The sequence below is a fragment of the Strongylocentrotus purpuratus genome, unplaced genomic scaffold, assembly GCF_000002235.5.
Source record: "Strongylocentrotus purpuratus isolate Spur 01 unplaced genomic scaffold, Spur_5.0 spur5_scaffold_3, whole genome shotgun sequence".
Lineage (NCBI taxonomy): Eukaryota > Metazoa > Echinodermata > Echinoidea > Camarodonta > Strongylocentrotidae > Strongylocentrotus > Strongylocentrotus purpuratus.
In genome coordinates, this window is record NW_022145609.1 from 29,916,793 (window position 1) to 29,938,462 (window position 21,670).

Below are 21,670 nucleotides of genomic sequence, written 5' to 3' on the forward strand. Positions count from 1 at the left end.
GTAGGTCACCTCACCAGCTCATCACCGTATTCCTCCATGATGGCAGTGCATACCTCACGTACTATGCGTGAAATGGTATTGTGGGGGTACCCTGAAGCTATACATGAGTGTCTTGTAGTTGTCACCTGGCCAGTTTCAGCACGGGCGAGAGGGCTTTCTTGAAGAAGGTGTCCCACTTATCCAGTCTTTCATGTAGTCTCTGCTCTATTTAAACATTTCAGGGGTTAGCCTCAAAACGTTCGTGAATGCCTCTTGGTCCTCATCTTCCAGCTCCCTCATCAATTGGTCGAATTGTCCCTGGTCCTTCCTCCGGTAGATCCATGCAGGACCGCACCCAACAGCTCCGAGTGATACTTCGTTGAAGCAGCTCATTCAGCAGATTCCCTTGCTCATAATATTTATTCGCCTCTATTCTTCCAGCTGAACCAAAAGCTTAAAGACCGTCAATACTACTGGGCCAGAAGGGATTAGACCACACAGCGAGGTCACTGACAGGTGGCTATCTCATTAACTCAGCTCTCAACTAACATAAGAAAAAGAGGATCATGGGGGACCAACAGGCACCGATTAGGGACATTTTTTACATAGAGGGAGCTAGTAGCTACAAGTAGGACAGTGGGGCTTTAAACTTTTGCAAAGCAGACCTCTGCTGCAGGGCCATTTTTGTCATCAGATCTATGTTTCTTGTAGATGTAGAATCGTTAGAAGCTAAGATGTTTATGCCCAGTCCCGCAAAATGACTAGAATTTTTACATATGCCGCAGCCCGAACGAGCTGGTACGCTGTAGCGCGAGCTGACACGCATCAGTACGAACAACAGACGAGCTAAAGCGAGCGAACACGCAACGAGACCAACTGGTGCGAGCGGCTAACGAGCAGTAAACGAGCAGCAAACGAGCTACATACGCAACATGGCGAGCAAACTGCGTATTGAATCGTACTGCTATGAGCAACAGCGAGCTATAGCGTGGCAATAGGCAGCCGTAGGCAGTCTTTGTACGAGCGGCATACGAGCTTCCTACGAGCTAGATACGCAATAGTGTGACTGCTACCTTCAAATTTGCTGCGTATTGCTAGGCACGGCTGCGTATTGATATACCCCGCAGAGCGCAGCAATACGCAGCAACATACGCAAAGGTGTGACTGAGGCATTAGGACCCACCCCAAACTTTGCATCCCTACGACCTGATGTTCAATCTTTTTAAATTGTTCACTTGACTTGAGATTGCTCCTTTCCCACACACTCCCCGGTAGGTAGACATTTAATGGAACGCACAGACCCCGTCCCCATCCCGCCCACACCCCTCAACTTCATATTCTCATTGCGAAGCTTGAGATTAGAGAGAGAGAGAGAGAGAGAAAGAAAGAGAGAGAGAGAGAAAAGAGAGCTAAAGCCGGGTTAATAATAAGAATGTAATTTCAACTATGTCTATATGGTGTGTTTGAGAGATCGGTGTGACGTAATATTAAAGAAAATCGGATTAACTTGTTTAATCCTATGACGACACATTAGTAATTCCGTCATTTACATATGCATACATTTGCAGTTTTTTTTTGTTTAAAAGAGAGGAACAAGGATAGATGCTTGTTAGATCTTGAAACGTGGTAGGTAAGTCCAAAGAGATTAGTAATTTAGATTCCTTAATTTGTATTACTTTGTTTTACGTATGAAAGCGATAATGGACACTCTTCAGCCATTTCTTGAAAATACACTTGGTGGCAAATGAGACAAATCAAACTGAAAATGGCATCACTCGGTAAATCAGAAAAATAAAGGGAACAACAATGTGCCGCTCATTTTAATCTTACGTTGGTCAAGCTGTCATAGAGAACGGTTTCATAAGATATTCAAATGAAATGAAACAAGAATGGAAAATACTTATGTTTCTATGTTATTCTCTTCTTCCTCTTCTATTTTCCTTTTTCCTTTTCTTCCCTGTCTTATCTGTATGTTATTATTCTTTGGAAGTACAGGCCATCTTTTTGGTGCACATTCGTACTTTGAAAAGTTAAAAAGAGCGACGCCATTCAGGAAAATGCATTTGGCAGCCATACTCTTTGCGGTCGCCATCTTGTGTCCCACTGCGATGGGGTGGACAGTGAAGAATCTCGGTCATATCGACATCCCTTTCGCAGCTTTCACTTCAATCATCCCTGATCCGACCACGGGAATGGACACGGTGACGATCAGCACCTTCAATCCTATCCCTAGGACGACAGATGACATCTTCATCATTCGTGACGTCAGAGCTCAGCTGGCCCTTAGAGGAGCCGACGCCTTGGAGACGGAGGTGCTGGCGAATGGGATGTTATGGCCTAATGAGGTGGAAGAAATACCAGGTAGGAATGACGTTGAGTTGAGCTGAGCTGAATTTGAGTTGAGTTGAGTCGGTTGTGCTAAGGAATGAGTCTTGTACTGGAATAAGGATCTTACTCACTGGAGACGGAGGTGCTGGTGAATGGGATGTTATGGCCTAATGAGGTGGAAGAAATACCAGGTAGGAATGACGATGAGTTGAGCTGGGTTGAATTTGACTTGAATTGATTTGGGTTGCGTTGAGCTGAGTCGGTTGTGCTAAAGAACGAGTGTGTACTGGAATAAGGATCTGACTCACTGGAGACTGAGGTGCTGGTGAGTGGGATGTTGTGGCCTAATTAGGTGGAGGAGATACCAGGTAGGAATGAGTTGAGTTGAGTTGGGTTTAGTTGTCAGGAATGAGATTACGGGGGACTTTTGAGTTGAGCTGATCTAGTTGTGTTACACATTGAGTGCACAATGGAGCAAGAGATCTTAATTGATTTAAGTCGAGTCGTGTTAGAGATGTTAAATCGATGTGATGGAATATAACAGATGGGGCTTGACTTGAGTTTAGTTCCTAGGCTGAGGGAGTTAGATTTGAGTCCAATTAAATGAGAGAATTATAGTGGATCAAGGAACTGATTCACAATCAACCAGGTAAGAAGGTAAGAATGAGTTGAGTTGAGTTGAGTTAGGACATTTTAATTGATTTGAGTTGAGTAGAACATGAGAGACGTAGGGTTTGATGGAAAAAAAGAGCTGACTCCCTAGTTACTGAGGTCCGGGCTAGCGATTAATGTTTTGGTTAAATCGGGTTAAATGAGTTATTGAGTAAGAATTGAATTAAGCTCAGTTGAGTTACCAGGAGTGACATAACATGCCTGTTTGAGTGTTTAGTGGGTTGGACAGTGGAATAAGGAGCTGACCCGGCAGGATCTGAGAAGATAGCTAGCTGAATACAAACGAGTAGACATGGTAGAAAAGGTATGGTTCAGTGGATAAGTCTCCAGACTATGAACCAAAAGGTACGGGGTTGGAGTTACGGACGCAGCACTAACCCACTTTGACAAGACATTAATCTACATTTGCCACACTCCACACAGGTGAGGTAAATGGGTACCTGACATAAATTGATTCCTTTAAATGCTTGAACAATGTAATGGCAGCCATGCTAAAGCCGAGGTAATACTAATGGAGCGACAGGAGTGGCAATGTGCCAGACCTGGGAGCAATACAAAACCCACTATTTTCATTATTTAATGAGGTGGAGGAGATAGCAGGTTGGAATTGAGTTGATTGAGGAGTGAGGGAACTTTTACTAATTTGAGTTAAGTTGGTTTTGTAAACTATTAGTATCCAATTCCAGACGTAGAAAATGCCAATATTGGAGGCATATGTTTTAGAATTAGTATGTGATTTGTGATATTTGGAAAGAACCCTACGATATGCTTCTACCTCTAACTTGTGACGTCATCAAAATTAGTTCGAGAAGACTTACTATTTATTTACTGTAAAGCTATAACGAGCCGTCGATCTGAAGGCCAGTAATCCAACTCCACCCTCTATATCTATATATAATAAAAGAAAAAAAACGAGGGCATTCAACATTTTGCTAAGATTGTTGTCAAGAGGCAAGTAGGTGAAGAAAATGAACGTTAGATGTCTCGCCACGGTTGTAATGTTTAAATCGGAATAGGCCTACGCACCGTTAAAAAACCCCATTTCATTAAAAAAAAGAAGTATATTACATTTGGCAATACCTCAGATACACCGAATGTTCAAGATCACAAATGTGAACATAACAGTAAAACGTTAGTAAACTGAGCTGGTAGTAGTAATAACGTGAAGTAGTGGGAAAAGCGTAAGTAAACTGAGCTATATATTAGACAAAACGTAAGTATACTGAATTAGAAGTCTTGACCCACGTTCGAAGTCCGCCATCTTTAGAGTGTTCGTTCTTTTTTTTTTTGCTAGTTAAAATAACCCTTTTTTTCCTTCATTATACAATTAAAAAATCTTTATAAGCCAGTTTCTCTCGTAATGCAATTCCATAATTCGAACACAGGATAGTCCTCACATATTGAACAACGTAATAAATGTCTCTTCAAGCCAAGGAAATTATTATTAATGTAATTGCAATAAATGTATATCCCCTGGGCGAAAACGAAGCAAAATCGGACAATTGATATACCGGTAGAGCAAAGGTGCAACTTTAAATGCTGTATTTGCACCCAAAAATATGAATCCCCTTCCCCGAGTGGTACCGTTATTGGACGATTTAAGGGTGTACATTTCCCTTGAAAACAATACTTTTAGATTTTCAAATTCATCCCATTCATGACCTCATTAACCAAGTCTAGACATTAATTACTTATCATATAATAATATTCTGTAGACATGTAAATATATATGAAATATGTGAAATAAAATACCTCGATAAGAGGATAAGAAAAAAGAAGAACAAAATGTTCTGTAGACGATGAGAAGATGCCCATATGTTGGCAGCTACTTATCAAAAAGATTAATGATACCTTGAGACCGAAGCAGCTGTGGCAAATATATGAGATCGTAAATAGATAAAAAAAAATATCAATCGGATGATTGCTTGCGTAAACAACGTGACCTTTGTCTATACAATATAGGTCTCTCATGGCACCGCATGGTACAGGCAGGGACATCATGGTCCTGGGGGGTGTTTCACGAAGACCCTAAGTTGAACTTATCTCTAAGTTGGACTTAACTATTATGGAAAGCCGTTAGCATCTATGAAAATATTTTGTAAAAGTTTTTTTTAAAGGCATAAAATGTTGATTCAAATCATTCATATTTTCTATTATCAAGGAGGTTTCTTGTTCTTGATAAAAATTACTTTATTATTTATTATTATTATTATTGATGTGGAATTTAAAAAAAGTCTAAACTACCTGAATTTCTGCTTTTGAATATATTTTATTTTAAGGCTACAAATGGCTCTCCATAATATTTAAGACCAACTTTAGTTAAGTTTGACTTGGGATCTTTGTGAAACATCCCCTCTCCCCAGGTGACCATAAATATAGGATCTCCGTCCTCCCTTATGATTGGATATGATTTATTAACATCCTTTGTTAAAATCTAACGTCGTCAAATATTACGATAAAATACTGTTACATGAGGTTTTTTCTAACGTAGTCAAACATTAAGAGAAAATTGCTAATATTATTATTTTTTCCTTTTTCTTTTTTTTTGCAACCAAAACCTGAGGTTGGATATTTCTATAATGTTTGGTCACGAAAAAAAAAGACTCTACCGGAACCATAATTACAGCATTTGCTGAATTACAAATAGTTTTCCATTTTTTCCCCGCAATATTTTGAAATTAGAAATTAGACCATTTTCTTATACAATCCCATATCCAACTTTTTAGTGTATGGATCTAAATAAATACAATACTGCCCCCTCTCTCTGTGTGTGTCTTTCTCTCTCTCTCTCTCTCTCTCTCTCTGTATTTCTCTCTCTCTCTCTCTCTCTCTCTCTGTATTTCTCTCTCTCGCTATTATATGATCAAGTTTTCTAATGTAGTCAAACCTTATGATAAAATTAATATCATACAATTTTGTAAAAATATAAAGTAAAACTATTGTCATAGGATTTTTTGTTTACGTCGTCAAACATTAGGATAAAGTTATTATCATATGACTTCTTTTTCATAGTAGTAAAATAGGATAAATAAACATTACATTTTTTTTGTTTTTCAGATGATGTGTTTGGTCGGCATGGTTTATGGTGGGTGGCTAATGGCTTCTTAGTCCCAACCAAAACCGATGGAAATATTGAGATCATCGAGGCAGGCAATGACACCTCATGTAAGTTTGATTTCACTTTACTTTATTATCGATTCCACAATGTTTGGTTTGGTGTCATTCCTATTATTATGTGAATGGAAATATGTTGTCGATTGATTGAAATAAAGCGTTGGCTTCATCTGCATTACTATCTGCATGATTTCCTACGCAAGGAGGACAGAGATGGAGAGAGAGAGAGAGAGAGAGAGAGAGAAGGGGGGGGGGGCATTGGCTGAGAGGGAGAAGGGATAGTTTAAAAAAAACATCCTGATAATTACACTGTTCTCCCTAACCTGCAATTTAGAGATAAATTTCCACATAACTGGTTGAAATTAAATGTATTAATGCTATTATACCATACTCGTTTTTAACGAACATAGTGATACAATCCGTGCCGCTACATTTCATATTTCTTGAATTTTACAAGCACTGCATTCGTTCGTGGAGACTCCCCCAAACCTCTTTAATACGCATGTTGTTATAAAGGTTTTATATAATAATAATAATAATAATAATAATAATAATAATAATATATCCGTTTTTATATAGCTCTTATTACAATCACTAAACGCTTCCAAACTTGGAGATTATTGCCCCGGCTTTATAGCTTTATAGCCATTACGGTGCTCTAGCATTTCAAAGAATTTGTTATTCACCTCATCTCATTACAATTTCGGCCAATGCTTTGTAATTCAGAGATGAGATTTGTTTTAACTTGATGAAAATACAATGTTAGTACTGTGGTTTATTGGTAAAGACTCGGGTTCGAACCTTGCTGGGTGCTTATACTCTTGGGCATGGTGTTATGCCTACAGTTGTCTCACTCCACCCATGCATGTATGGGTACCTGGTAATGTTTTGGGAAATAATATTTGCAGGAAGAACAGTGTTAACTGATATGGCTGCCCTGGGCAACTAAATTATTCATACCCCTTGTAAATATGATGTTTTATTTTTATGCTTTTTCGTAACTAAAAAAAAAAAGTTGACTGGTTGAATTAGGGCCCTTGTTGAATAATTGTAGATGTACGCTTCGATATGTCACATCCTTTGTACATTGAAAACTAAATTATTATTATTATTATTATATTATCATTAATCGTTATCTAAAAAATGCGTTTTTTCCGGGTTCTCTAGCGACAATCCCACACTTTTCCCCACACTAACCGAATGCTTAACTACAACCTTGGACAGAAAATGCACCTACCCCTAACTCTACCCCTAATGTTAATCTAAAACCTAATAATTCCAACCCATCCCTTAATCCTATATCTTTGATGATACAAAGCCCGGAGAAAATTTGGCAAGAACTTGTGTCCGATTCTCATGGAACCATTTTGCCTCCTATTTCATTTTCAGTGGGACCAGCAACAACCTATGACATCACATCTCGACTCCTCGATACTTCAAGATGGTTCTATCATCGAGTCGTGTTTGTCGACATGGATCAGGATGGACTCAAGGACGCCCTCACATGTCGGGCCTACGTCCCAGTCGGTAATCCTTTAAAATCCGCTGCTGTACGCCTATAAAGTTAAACTCTTGCATTTTTAAGAAATAGTACTGAACTTGACTTCTCCAAAAAAAATAATCTGAATATATATCTCTAAAATTCTTCTTAATTTGTTTATAGACTAAGGGACAGCGCTTTGAATCATCTTGATGAGGCGCTAAATCAACTGAATCCAGTTATGATTATTGCTTATTATTGTTATTAAAATAGGATTTTGACTCCTAAAAAACTAAGCAATATTTTATTCTTATTGATTCGGTATTAAAAAAAGTTATCGCTGAGCCAAAGTAAACAATGTCCTTAAAGAATAAGCTGAACATTATCGTTCGAAATCATACATCTGGGAAATGTATTTTTTTCGTATCCTGGGCCATGGATATGTACGTAAATATATGTAAATCCTATTCGTGCATGTAACGGTGGCGGTTCATATCCCCCCCCCCCCATTTGGCTTGCATTACAAGCGTCATCACCTCAGAAAGCCGATATGCTGCTGACAAAGCTGCCAAATTGTAACAACAAACACAATTTGAAACACAAATTTGTCACCAACCTTGTATTTCTAGCAGCTATCATGTTAATGTCAGTTAAAATGGTTGATGAGAGAAACAACTGATGATGATGACAAATTTAGTACGACTTTCCTGTCATAAGTGTTAATTCTCGAATTAATTGAAATTTGTGTGTGCCGGTAAACCCTTTTCTTGTGAAGTTGGAGACGTGAAGGCAGAGATGGTTTGGTTTAAGCATCCTCGGATTGGTGATCCCCTCTCAGCGACATGGAAGGAGAACATCATGTTCACAGGACCCGATGCATTCTTTAGATATGAAGAGTTACCAGTCCCAGGGTCGATCCGCTCCGAGAAACGGTTCTCCATTTTTAGCACGCAGTATTTCGCAGAGAAACTTGTAGTCTCGTGGACTGAAGGTAAATCTAGCACAGTAATTCTTTCTAATCGATGGAAAACAATACTCTTTTAATCACAACAGCCAAGCCACTCCCCCCCCCCTTTATAAAACCGATACAGCCATATTTTGGTTATCTTCTGAACAGATGAACGGAATTTTCTATAAATTAATAAACTTTTACATGAAAGATAAGTAAGTTTGAACGATATATTTGAACAAGCTGTTCCCAATTTGAATAAAACAATGAAGTCAACTTATCACTACGCTCATGGTGACAGGGTATATGTCAGTAATACTGAGGCGAAATATTGTTTTTATCATATTTTTCTGTTTATTTTTGGATTTCAATCAGGGGTTCGAGCAGACTGGGGTAAGATTAAACACAGAGTGATTGATGCCGTGCCCGAGGAGAGGTTCTTTGAGTGTGAGGTAAGTACACCTTCATATTATGGAGGTGTCGGGGTATATTGGTTCAGTCACTCGAGTCTCAATCCAAGGGTCAAGGATTCGAATCCCAGCCCGGTACTTACGTCCTTTGGCAAGACATTAATCCACATTTGCCACTCTCCACCCGGGTTTGAATGGGTACCTGGTAATCGCTGGGCTTATAATTATTGTAGGGCCCTCAGGAAGAATAGTGTTCATGCTGATCAATCTTCCATGGGTTAACCACATTATCATGTTTCAAGTTTCAAGTTTATTTTATTTCACTTTATCAAAAATAACACAATTGAACATAAAGAACAATGGTAATTATTATAACTAAACATACAATATAGAAAACATAATGCACATGATAATAGTTATAACAGAGAATACAATCATATAAATCAATCATGTCAGTATGATTATGATAGTGATGATGATGATGATGATAATGATTATTGTTATTATTACCGTTATTATTATCATTATCATTATTATCACCATCATTATTATTATCATCAACAAAATCATCATCATCATCATTGTAAATATATATTTTATTTTGTTATAGTTTAAATTGTCTATAATTTAAACATATTTAACAACGTTAATAATTTATTGTCAGATTGTCGATTTGAATGGTGATGGGAGGCTGGATCTTCTGGTGACTGCAAATAGGTGAGTACTTGGTCCATAAACTTCTTAAGCAAAGCACGGTATTAAAGGCCAAGTCCACTCCAAAAATAATTTACTTTCAATAGAAGCAGAAAAATCAGACAAACCAATCAAAACAAGTTTGAGCTAAATCGGATATTTAATAAGAAAGTTCTGAATTTGTGAAAAAGTCTGTAAAAGTATGAAACAATGAACATCACAAGACAAATTGGAAATTCACTCATGAGTCTGTGACGTCATGTCCTCACTATCCACTAATTGTATTCTTTATATTGATAATATAAATTTCCTATTTTCACCCTGAGAATCTTATTTTTTCACACCAGCATCCAAGTTAGATTGATAGTAATATGTTCAGAAAATAGTATCAATTCTTCAAAGTTCATAAAAGATTTTGTGCAATGTCATGGACGCAATATGATACAAATCATATAACTTGGGAAAGGACATGGGGAAATCAAGTTTTGGGAGATACAAAGAGAAATTAATGGGATTAAACTATATAAAGCAATTGATAAATGGTGAGGACATGACGTCACAAACTGATAACCAAATTGACAATTTGTGTAGTGATTTCCATTGTTCTATAGCTTTTCATACTTTTTCAAAAATTCATTACTTTCTTATTAGTTATCCGATTTTGCCCAAACCTTTTTTTCATTGGTTTGTCTGATCTTTCTGCTTTTATTGAAAGTAAGTTTTTTTTTAGTGGACTCGTACTTTAAGTGTTTCTGCGTCTATCGTACCGTCCAAAGTCACAGCGCGAACTCATAAGCTTTTGCGTGTAACACACAACCCTATCAAGAAATCTCAAGTCATTGTCGAACAACTCTTTAAACCTTTGCAATCGATGCCATTGATGAACTTCGTATTTGAGTGGTGAAGACAGTGAAAGTGATTAATACAAAGAATGATGTTTGTATGAACAATTTACCGCAGCTTTTTTAAAATATTTTATTCGACCGCGCCTTTAAAAAAAAAAAATAACAACAATTGGAAACATTCAAAATTTAATGTTTGTACACCATTAGTTTCTTCATAGAGCTATGTGTTATTTGCTTATATGCTCAAGCTAAATGAATCTCTGCATATTTATTTTTCATTCCCATCCCCGGCTCCCCCTCCCTATCTCTCTCTCTCTCTCTCTCTTGTTATTTATATACCATCGGGCCCACTCTAAACAAATTGGCTAAATATTCCCCCACTCTATATTTATTCCGACCAACTTTGCACCATTATACACTTGCGTCGGGTTATACTACTACTACTACTACTACTACTACTACTACTACTACTACTACTACTACTACCACCACCACAAAGGCAACTACTACTACTGATCCTGCTCTTCTTATACAACTTCACCTCATTCTTACTTCATTTTCCTTTGTATATACTTATTTTCCCGTCATTTACAGCGAAACTAATGGCAAATTGTTGGCGTATGAGATCCCTGAAGATTGGGAAAACGGTATTTGGGTACGACAAGTGATCGCTGAGGGCTTCAAACCTAACAGCCTTATCACCGTAGAGGGCATGGGATCACCAGGCGTTGCGTTCACTATTAACCCAGATAGCAGCACCACAAGGTTTGTTTGTTTGATTGATTGATTGATTTATTTATATATTCATTTACCAACAACTGTAACAATATGTGTCTAACATTATGTCTGTAAAATAGTAAAGAAATATTACAGAATCGAATTATATGCTAAAGGATGGTAAATGGGACCTGAAAATGGAACATGTGCTAGTCGAGCCAGGTCCCTCTACACAATTTACAAAATACATTTCCTTATCAAAACACGAAATAAAACATTTACAACTTAGTTACATAGTATTTTGTATCGAGCAATATAAGTGGCAAATGTAGATTAATGTCAGAATGTTGCAAACTTACAGAGACTTTCTGACAATCACATCAACTTTAAAGGACGAACATGTAAATGCATAAATGGGACTAGGCATTTTACCAATCAGCTAGATCACAAAGTGATTTCTCTGTCTTTGCTCATCACTCAAAGATAGTATTTTTTCCATTGATTGATTGGTTAGAAATTTATAATCTTAAATAAGACATGTACTTTACTTTGTTTTTGTTATTACCAGAACTCATGATTACACTTTCACCCTTCAATTCGGGAGGAATATGGCAAAAGAATACGACCCTCATAAGGGCTTCAGACATTGCATTTATATCAGGGCTAAAACTCTGACCAGAGTTATGAGAACAAATTAATAAAGTCCTTCTAGATCTGAAAGAAAAAATGCATTAAATAACTCTGGTGTGACGGGTAACGAGCTGCAAGGTAAAATAGAAAACATAAATGTAAATTTGACAGATGTTGGTTCATGATTTAGTGACACATTAATTTTCATGGACAAAACGTATGTAATTAGTTTCATGATACCACACATGCTGCTTCTCTTATAAAATGGCTTTTATATGTTATTTTTTTCAAAATTTATATCAACAATAAAAGTGTTATGACTATCTTCAGTGACCTTTGTAAGTAGTTTTCTATACATTCAACCTTCATCAATTATTTGCACTGTAGGAAATGCAAATATTAAATCTCCAAATATTGATTCCATCACTAATGTGATATATTGACTATAGTCTCTATACTATTATTATTATAAACGATATAAAAAAATCTCGCGATAAGCAGACCACAATGGCACAATGGTTACATGTTCAATGTTCCTGTATTGAAATCATAAATTACCTCGTTTAATTTTGATTGTTTTTGGCCTTTAGACAGGACGAGTATTTTATGTCTCAAAGTTAAGAGCAGGTAGCAAATACTCACGTACCAACAACTTTAGGATAAATATACAAATCATGATGTATGCCAGCTCTGTTCTCCTTTTCATGAGTGTTTTTTTTATACAAATGTCTAAATAAATTGTACATTTGTTTGCCTTATCCCAAGAGGTCATCTTTAGGTCAGGTGATGACAGAGAAGTAAATAATTGTTTCTCTGAATATTCAAGACTACAGTTTCAAGCTAGAAGTATATTAACACATTGCCAACTGGGACCTGGTGGTCCCTGTGTTAAGTCTATGGGCTAACTCTGTATTCAAATCTAGGAGTAACCTTCTTCTGGCAGTGAGCAGATGAATTCATGTGCCAAAGGATTTTGGTAGAGACTTTAAATTAACCCATTGGCTACTGGAACCGGATGGTTCCTGTGTTAAGTCTATGGGAGTGAACAAATTCAGTAGTCAAGGGGTTAAATGAAAGTAAGCTGATGATACTGTCTTAGCATGGATAATTAGTTGTCCCCTACATGCATGTTAGATATGTGTACGTGAGTTCCAGCACGTTTTCATTCATTTCATTACCAGAACTGAACATTTCTTTATTTACCTAAGGTGCGTGATGGATAAACACCTGTACAATTATTTTTTGTCCACGAAAAGGTGTCTGCAGCACAACAAAGTGACAGACACAATGTAGTTGACACCTTTTGGAAGATTAGCCTATTTGAAGTGATGATTATTAATTATTACACAATAGTAGTTCTAAATATCAAATTGACCTTTTTTCTATACAAAATAAACCAATCGTATAGTATGATAACATGAAGTCTTTCGTCTTCTTTGTGCATGGCTGATTGTCAACGAAACGGATTTAAGTCTTTTGTCAATTATGTTTGTTGCTACGGCACGCAGCCAGTGAGAACGAATTCGTTTACTAAAATTATGGAAATGCAAGCATTACTTTAAAATAAACAGAACTTTGTCATTCCTGGCTCATTTTTCCTGATTGTCATATGAAAGGGCAAAAAATAAACTTATTAGAAATTTGATTTTCTCTTTGAAATTCAGATACCGTTCGCCAGATGACTTTTTGGTTTCCTCTCTTCAAATTGTTTTAATCACTCATGCGTGAAATATGCATGATATGAGTTGCATCAAAATGAAAGAGGAAGATCTAGGCTTTACAAATATGTGGCATTTATTAATTATAATTTTGGTTAAGTTAACATCGATAATTCCCGGTTTCATTTTTTTCTGGGACACACTGTATAATCTCGGGGTGAGGCGAATATTGTCACTTTAAAACAATATTTGAATAACAGGGAAATTGATTACTCATGTATCACAAACAATGACATACATGTATCTATACGTAAAGAGATTTTTTTTTAACATGTATTCATTTAAAGTAGATAAAGAAGACTACTATTCATCACATCCAAACAGATTTTCCATAAGATTATAAAGATTAAAGGGCTATCTCTTTCTCCCTTTGGATTTCTCTTTCTTTCATTTGAATATTTCTCTCTCTTTTTTTGCTCACCAGACGCAAACCGATGATCACCATGGCAGGTGACGATGACAGCAATGTCTACATCTTCGAAGCCGTGAATGACAACGACGTCAACGACTGGCGATACACTAAGACATCGATCTTCGTTTCTGAAAAGGGGACGGTGGGCTCCATGTCCTTTGGTGACGTCACAGGTGACGGTCTGGCGGAGATCTTTGTCCCAGCGTACTCAGACGGTCAGCTGCATGTGCTGACCTTTGAACCCTAAACCCTAAAGGCTCGTTCGGATATGTAGAGGTCAACCGCGGTGTTTTGTTTTTGTTTTGTTTACAGCGTGTAAGCGAACGGCAAATGCGCGCAACAAAGTTCCACTTACGTCATCAAGAACGAACAAAACAACGCCGCAGTTTACCGCGTCATACCTGAATGAGGCTTAATATCAGTGAATGGCGGCGAAAATTAATCGCTTTTCGTTGCTGAAAATTACTTATCAGATGAAGGATCAAAAAGACACTTTTTCATAAATTTTCCGTGTAAAAGTAGAGCGGTGAAGTATTCTTCGAAATTTAAGATGGACACAAATATTTTCTAGTTAGATATCACTTGGCAATATTTTATTAAATAATATTTTTGGAATTGAATACTCTCTTTATCCACAATGACTAACTATATGTCCCCTGGTAACTCCTTTTCTTCTGACGTCCATTTTCTATACAAAAGACCTGTCTCTTAAATGGCGATTGTATTCTAACCTACTCTTTAAACTCATTTTCTAACCGTATGAATATATAAACATACTTCTTACGACCAACGTCTTGCACCATGTTAAAATAGACGCTGTATACAGGGTCTCTAAATTTCAAGTGAGACACATGATTTTGTGCCTCCTCCCTGTTTTTAGTCATTGATGTATTCCTTTCACTTGAGAATGTACATCATTCAGATGCATGTAGGAATTTTCTTGTAGGTTTGAGCCCATTCTATCTTGTATACAGAGATAAAATACGTATAACAAGATCGCAACTATTTTCGAAAAGTTATCTCAAGGTCAATTTCAATTTTCTTTAAGGAAATACTTTATGGCAACGCAAAACTTCCTACTCACTCAATGAATCGCTCATTTTATTGCGGTATTTATTTTACGTACGTATTTGTTCAATAATTGTTATTCAAGCGGAGATTCGTTCGTTATGTCTAGATTTATTGAAGTACACTGTATGTTTATAAGACAAAGTAAAAGAATAAATAGAAATTTTGAAATATGAAAACGATTTTCCGTATTATTTCACTTAGAAGTAATGTTTAATCAAGTAGAAACTTTTCTTTCGGCACTTTATCATCAGTTCCTCTTTAGTAACCCACTTTATAGGAATAATTTAATAAGGAACCGCCTTACCATTCACTCCCGCCCTTGTGTCCTCGCGAATAGCATCGTTACTAAAGAAAGAGAGAGATAGAGAGAGAGAGAGAGAGAGATCGGGAAAGAGAGCGCGGGAGACTGAAAAATTACAAAATTGGAAAAACGATAGAGACAGGAAGAGAGACAAAGAGACAGACAGGCAGAGACAAAGAGAGAGAGAGAGAGAGAGAGAGAAAGAGAGAGAGAGAGCGAGAGGAAGAGAGAGAGAGAGAAAAAAGGGGAGTAAATGGAGAGAGAGAGAGAGAGAGAGAGAGAGAGAAAGAGGTGGGTGGATGGTCAGCAATCAGAATAATTCGAATGAACGGTTTGGAACAATTATACTGTTTAGTAAATTGACAGAAAAAAAAAAAATTAAAGAAATAATCAAAATCGGCTTCATTAATTTTGAAATCGCACCTTTCCACCTGTTGAACGTGGATCAATAGAAAAAATGTACTCCAAAAGGACTTTTGCATAAATTTTGTATCATGCAGTCACCATGGTTTGTCATTGATAAAAAGGTTGAATTCACCCATTATTCAGATAGCAGATAACAATTTTATATTTTAGAAATAACTGGAAGGTATGGTTTAACCAACGTGATAAACCTAGTTTGTAGGCACAAACTATTACCAGTCGTGCGTAAAAGTGCCTGCATAGGAGACACAGTAGGCTCCGTACTAGTCTGTACTAAGCACAGACCCTAATTTGACACTTTATCAAAAAAAATCATTGTGCCTTGAGAGAAGCCTAGCCCAGCTACCTACTGGTGTCAGGAGCAGCTACAGTGCATGGCCTATGGTAGTCTTATAGTGCAGACTCACTTTTACGACTGACCAGGGTTTGTGCTTGCATACTAATGATAACCCTCTCATGCTCTGTTAAAAGAATAGTAACCGTGGTTTTAATTTCTTTTATTCGGATAGACAGTGCAGAATAGCTCATACAACACAGAAAATAATAGGCCCAGGTATACTGTTTTTTTGTTTGAGTCGAAACCAGAGCGATTGCCTAGCGGAAATAGCCCGTTTATTTAAACGTCCCTCGTAACAACTCGTGGAAGTTAAGTTCCGGGGTTATAGTTCCGTTTACGATGACGTCATCTCCACAGTCAGCAGCTAATAGAATACTTGTATGCCACATCAGAGGGCCAAGTGACTCATAACGTGACACAACAGCAGAAATAGCTGTCTTGTGATATACGAACCTCGTATTTTCAATATGGCGCTATCGAAGAACAACCCATACAGTTTGGGTGATGACTTAACATGTGGGATTTGCGAGGGTAAACTACGCAATGGACAGTTCCTAAAATGCTTTCATTCTTTCTGTGATCAGTGCTTGAGACAGGAGAAGAAACGAGAGCCAGAAAGACCCAAATCAGCAAGCTTCCCTGGCATTGGAAACAGTGCGATAAGTGTAGCGCAAGGTGTCTTTCGAGTAGCAACCAACTTTTTTGCGTTGGATCCTGATGGCGAAGAGATACGAGGTCTTAAGCTCCCAGCTTGCCCGATCTGCAAACGAAATGGAAAAGCAGAAACTCATGATTCCAGGCAGTATTTCTTCCCAAACATTTTTGCAGAAATGAAGATCGGAAGTGTGGATTTCACGGACAAACTACGCGGGAAAGCAGAATCTAGTGACACTTTAATCTGTGAATCATGCCAAGAGAACAATTGCAAGGTTACATCTTTCTGTAGCGATTGTAAACAATTCATCTGCGCGACTTGCGTCGTAGCACACAAGAAACTGTCTGTGACTCGCAATCATTCAATCGTGTCTACAAATGACATCAAGAACGGAAAGAATCTAGTTGACGTCGACAATGCTCACACATATTCAACATGCAGCAGTCATCCGTCGTCACTCTCCACAAAGCTCTGTACTATATGTCAGGTAGCTATCTGTACCGATTGCGTTTCATCAGAGGAGCATCGTATGCACCCATCTATAGATGTCAAGGATGGTATTAAGCCGTTCTTGGACGAGGCAAGTACCTTGGTCAGCAGGTTCACCCCATCAAGATTTGACAAAATCGTTGTGGCGCACCTGGAGCATAAGAAGGCTATTGCAGATAAAGCCGAAGAGCTTCGGAAACAGATCATTGAAGATGCTGACATCGCCCGGGCAGAACTCCTGCAGCAGCTCGAGGACAAGAAAATGTCCATGTTGGCCAAGGTGTCTAGGGTCGAGAGTGACTCGACTAAGGCAACCAACGAGCTCATCAAGTCCTTGGAGGAGCTGAGAATAAAGGCAACCACGGCAGAGAACTATGTCGATGTCCTAAAGCGCAGAGGCACCGTATCCAATATATTAATGGCAAGGCGTGGGGGTTTCGTAGATCTCCTCAAGGATCTTACAGCTGATATTGCCAACAAAGAATCTTCGAAGACACAGGGAACCCTTAGACTACATACAACCTCGTTCCCTTTCCCGCGATACCAACTGAAATGGTATTCACTTCAATATAGTGAATGAGTAGGAAATTAAATCTAAAATAATCTTCATTATTTTCCTTTTGAGATGTGCCTGGTGATAATTATTAGCATGTTTATGGTGCTGGGAATGAACACTATTTTAGTAGTCCAATCTTTTGAGTGGTCCAAGAGGATGGGATAGTCATCATGATGAACTGTGGCAAATATGGATCGTGCCATCAATCCTGTGAAGTCTTTATATCTATAAACATAAAAATAACAATTTAACGATTTACCTATGGCTACGGAGACAACGAAAATCACACTGCACAATCGGTCATATTCTATTTTTTTTTCAATAATTGATTTATTTCAAGAAACCTTCGAAATGTATTATACGTGACTCATCGAGACAACACTTTGACAACAACATTTGTGCAAGTCAGTTTATACACTATTCGTAAGTTGAACAAACAAAATCATATTTTTAAAGTTAGGTTCTCCTACTTCGAAAGAAAAGAAATAGCCTTTTACATCAAATAATGTTTTCTTTTCCGATGATATTAGATTGAGTTCAGTCAGCATGCTGGCATTCATCGAGTAAGTTATTGTTGTAGAAGACTTTCCGATAAACTTTGATAATTTTGACTCCCAATATCTCAGTCATAATTTTACATGATTTGTGCAATTGTACATAACATATTTCTTTACCCACAATGTATGCAATATGCAGCACTAGTTGGAGAACAAAATAGCATTTTACATCAAATAATGTTTTCTTTTCCGATGATATTAGATTGAGTTCAGTCAGCATGCTGGCATTCATCGAGTAAGTTATTGTTGTAGAAGACTTTCCGATAAACTTTGATAATTTTGACTCCCTATATCTCAGTCATAATTTTACATGATTTGTGCAATTGTACATAACATATGCTTTACCCACAATGTAAACAGCACTAGTTCTAAAACCAGTACGTATCAATATTTCCAATTTAAATTCCATTTATTATATATGAATAAATATGACGTGATAATAATCAGACGTCAAAAACGTGATAACACGGATAATTTGAAGTGTTTAGATGAAATACATACAAGAGTAATTGGCAGCAGAAAAAAAATAGTTTCGGATATGTCTGGAAATTACATCATTGCAATCGTAACTTTATCGTATAAGTAGGGAAATATGTCTCTAGTACTGAAAGGTTTAAAGTCCGAAACCGAATGACATAAATAGTAAATACTTAATATTGGAGCCTAAGCGGCATTGTATTGATTATTATGATATCTAACCTTTTTTTTCGTATAGTATTTATTTTGGGCTACAATTCGCTCAATTTAAAATGTAAACCGGTGAAATATTCAATAGTTGGCAAGATACTATAGAATGCAACAGCTTTCACAATTCGATTATACTTTGAGACGATGTAAACAGTTTAAACTGTGCATGATGATCACTTTAATAATTTAATCTTTGACATGTTGCGACAAACATATCGAGACTGAATCCATTTAACAATTCGTTTTGAAAGAATTAAAATGCTCTTAATCAACTCTTACGTGTATCATCCTTTTAATTTATAATTGTTTCATTATTGTGCAAAGGAATTTCGCAATCTATATAAGAACACTTCTGCTAAGATTTATATTACTGTATAGGAGTAATAGTTATGAGGTATATATCATATATATTAACATCCGAAAAAAGTTGTTTTGTACGAAAACAAGATTATTTTGTGCTTATTTGTATTAACATGTACTTAGTCGTATTTGTACAAACATGAATATATCATACTGCATACTGATTACTAGAAATAAAATGGCATATATAACCCTTCAAATCAAGAAAAATTGGTATAAAAATAGTGTTACTATATCGTCGCCTGCACCACGAACCGTCCTCTCTGCGCACTTTGATGCGAAAGTTAGTTTCGCAGAAAACGCATTTAAAGAAAAGCTTTTTTTAAACCGGCAATAATTATAACTAAAAGTAGAGCAAATTAAAAACCGATGACTTCATTCGATAGTTCAGGTCCCAAAGTTACATCCCATATCTTTATATTTTCTTGAACTTAATTATTTACGCCACAGCGAGCATTGTAACAGAGAGGACGGTTCGTGGAACAGATATAGTGCGCGATCGCGCCTCGCGTCTTTACCACGAACTGGCCGCTCTCCTGCGGACGGTTCGTGGAAAAGATGAAATGCACAATGCGCATTGCTATTTTCACCACGAACCGTCCGCTCCTATTACGCGCAACTGAAAACCGTACAAAATGAATGGAAGATGAAGTGACTGAGAATCGGAAAGTGTTGTTTACAGACATCGGTTTTCTAATTCACATTTTCAAACATTTTAGGGATGTTGAAATAATCCGGGTGATGATGAGAGTAAAGAATGACACATCTACTCTCACTCAATATCAATTCTTCAAAAATGATGAAATATTTTTTGTCCGTACTGCCTCATAAACAGAGAAGACGGTTCGTGAAAAAGATGAATTCCGTTACAACAGTAATCCATTTCACCACGAACCGTCCGCTCTTAACAAGATGTGTACAAACCGAATGAATATTTAAGAAAATCTCAATTAAAGTATGATCTGTGAGCATTCATAGTTATTTTAATTCAATATTGATTTTTTTTTTGTACTGAATAACAGGCAAAATTCGTTTATTGGAAATCAGTTCATTGCATGCAATAATTTGTCTTTTTCTTTTCTTTTTTCTTTTATTTGAAATTTATTAGTTAGTTTATTAGTATTGCTATCTTACTGGACGAAATCAAAATGCTCTTCTTTTAACATTGTCCAATTCTGGATTGATAGTAAATCTTGCTTTCTTTCTTTCTTTGCTTCTTCTTTCTTTGTTTCTTTCTGCCTTCCTTCCTTCCTTTACTTTTTCGTCTGCCTTCCTTCCTTCTCTTTACATTTTCTTTCTTTCTTTCCTCCTTGCTTTCTTTACCAAATTTTCTTCCTTTCTTTCTTTATTTCTTCCGTTCTTTCTTCTTTTTTTAAATTTGTCTGCAGTAATTTCATAAGGCACTTTAAATTAAGAAAATCAGATAAATCAGACATGCATGGAAACAAAGGATTTAGATACACACGTCCATTGCCTGCTTCAAATATTTAAAAAAATAAACAAACATAGATTATTTATCAATTGTGTCTTTTTATCTTTTAATAATCATCATATTATTTCATTCCATAGTATTTGCAACATATTTAACAGAAATATTTACAGACAGAACAAAATCTGAAATAGGCAAGACGAATTACAATTCCTTTAAAAAAAAAATCACACACATTGACATTTTGGCATAATGTTTGTTTAGATCTCATTGAGACAAAAAAGAATGGACAATGATGGAATGTTATTTCAATTTTTGTTTTTTTTGTTTCTTCATATCCAGTCATCAAGAAGTCCTCGTGATTTGACTCTTTATATCAGTTGTATAAAGTAAAACCTTTGTCTCTATTAATGAAAAAGTGATATATTGGACATCAAATTAGAGGATTTTAATAATCCTATTCCTCACAACTCTGCATGAAATATATTCAATTATGCACATGTCTTAGGAATATTCAAAAGGATATATAACTTTTCCACATTCTATTCATTTTGATTTCCATAGAATCTTGTTAAACTTCATTGTTTGCAGATGGAAATATCAAAATTTCACCAAGATCTCTTTAGTCAGATTCATCACAATAATGAAATATTTAAAATTATGTATCACTTTTCTTCCATTCATGTAGTTATTCTATTTCCAATGTATACTTCATTGTTATTTTTTTTAAACTACACTATTTACAGATAGAAACATTAAATTCTAGTCCTTGATACATCTCGTATTTTCCATTTCCAAGTTTACTTCATTATGTTATTTCTAAACTGCATTATTGACGGATATAAATATTAAATTTCA

General features: G+C 36.5%; 2 protein-coding genes across 2 annotated transcripts; both read left to right on the forward strand.

Annotated features, from left to right (window-relative positions):
• Window positions 1–1,953: 1,953 nt before the first annotated feature.
• LOC575598 lies at window positions 1,954–14,314 on the forward strand. The gene is made up of 8 exons (XM_030995559.1): window positions 1,954–2,340; window positions 6,037–6,144; window positions 7,483–7,620; window positions 8,349–8,564; window positions 8,898–8,974; window positions 9,597–9,649; window positions 11,065–11,235; window positions 13,960–14,314. The coding sequence occupies exons 1-8, from the start codon at window positions 2,037–2,039 to the stop codon at window positions 14,192–14,194; spliced, it is 1,302 nt and encodes a 433-aa protein (XP_030851419.1). The 5' UTR covers window positions 1,954–2,036; the 3' UTR covers window positions 14,195–14,314.
• A 2,232-nt stretch (window positions 14,315–16,546) lies between these two features.
• On the forward strand, window positions 16,547–17,803 carry LOC575526 (E3 ubiquitin-protein ligase TRIM33). The gene has a single exon (XM_011666989.2). It carries the CDS (start codon window positions 16,547–16,549, stop codon window positions 17,801–17,803), a length of 1,257 nt encoding a protein of 418 aa, XP_011665291.2.
• The last annotated feature ends 3,867 nt before the right edge of the window (window positions 17,804–21,670 follow it).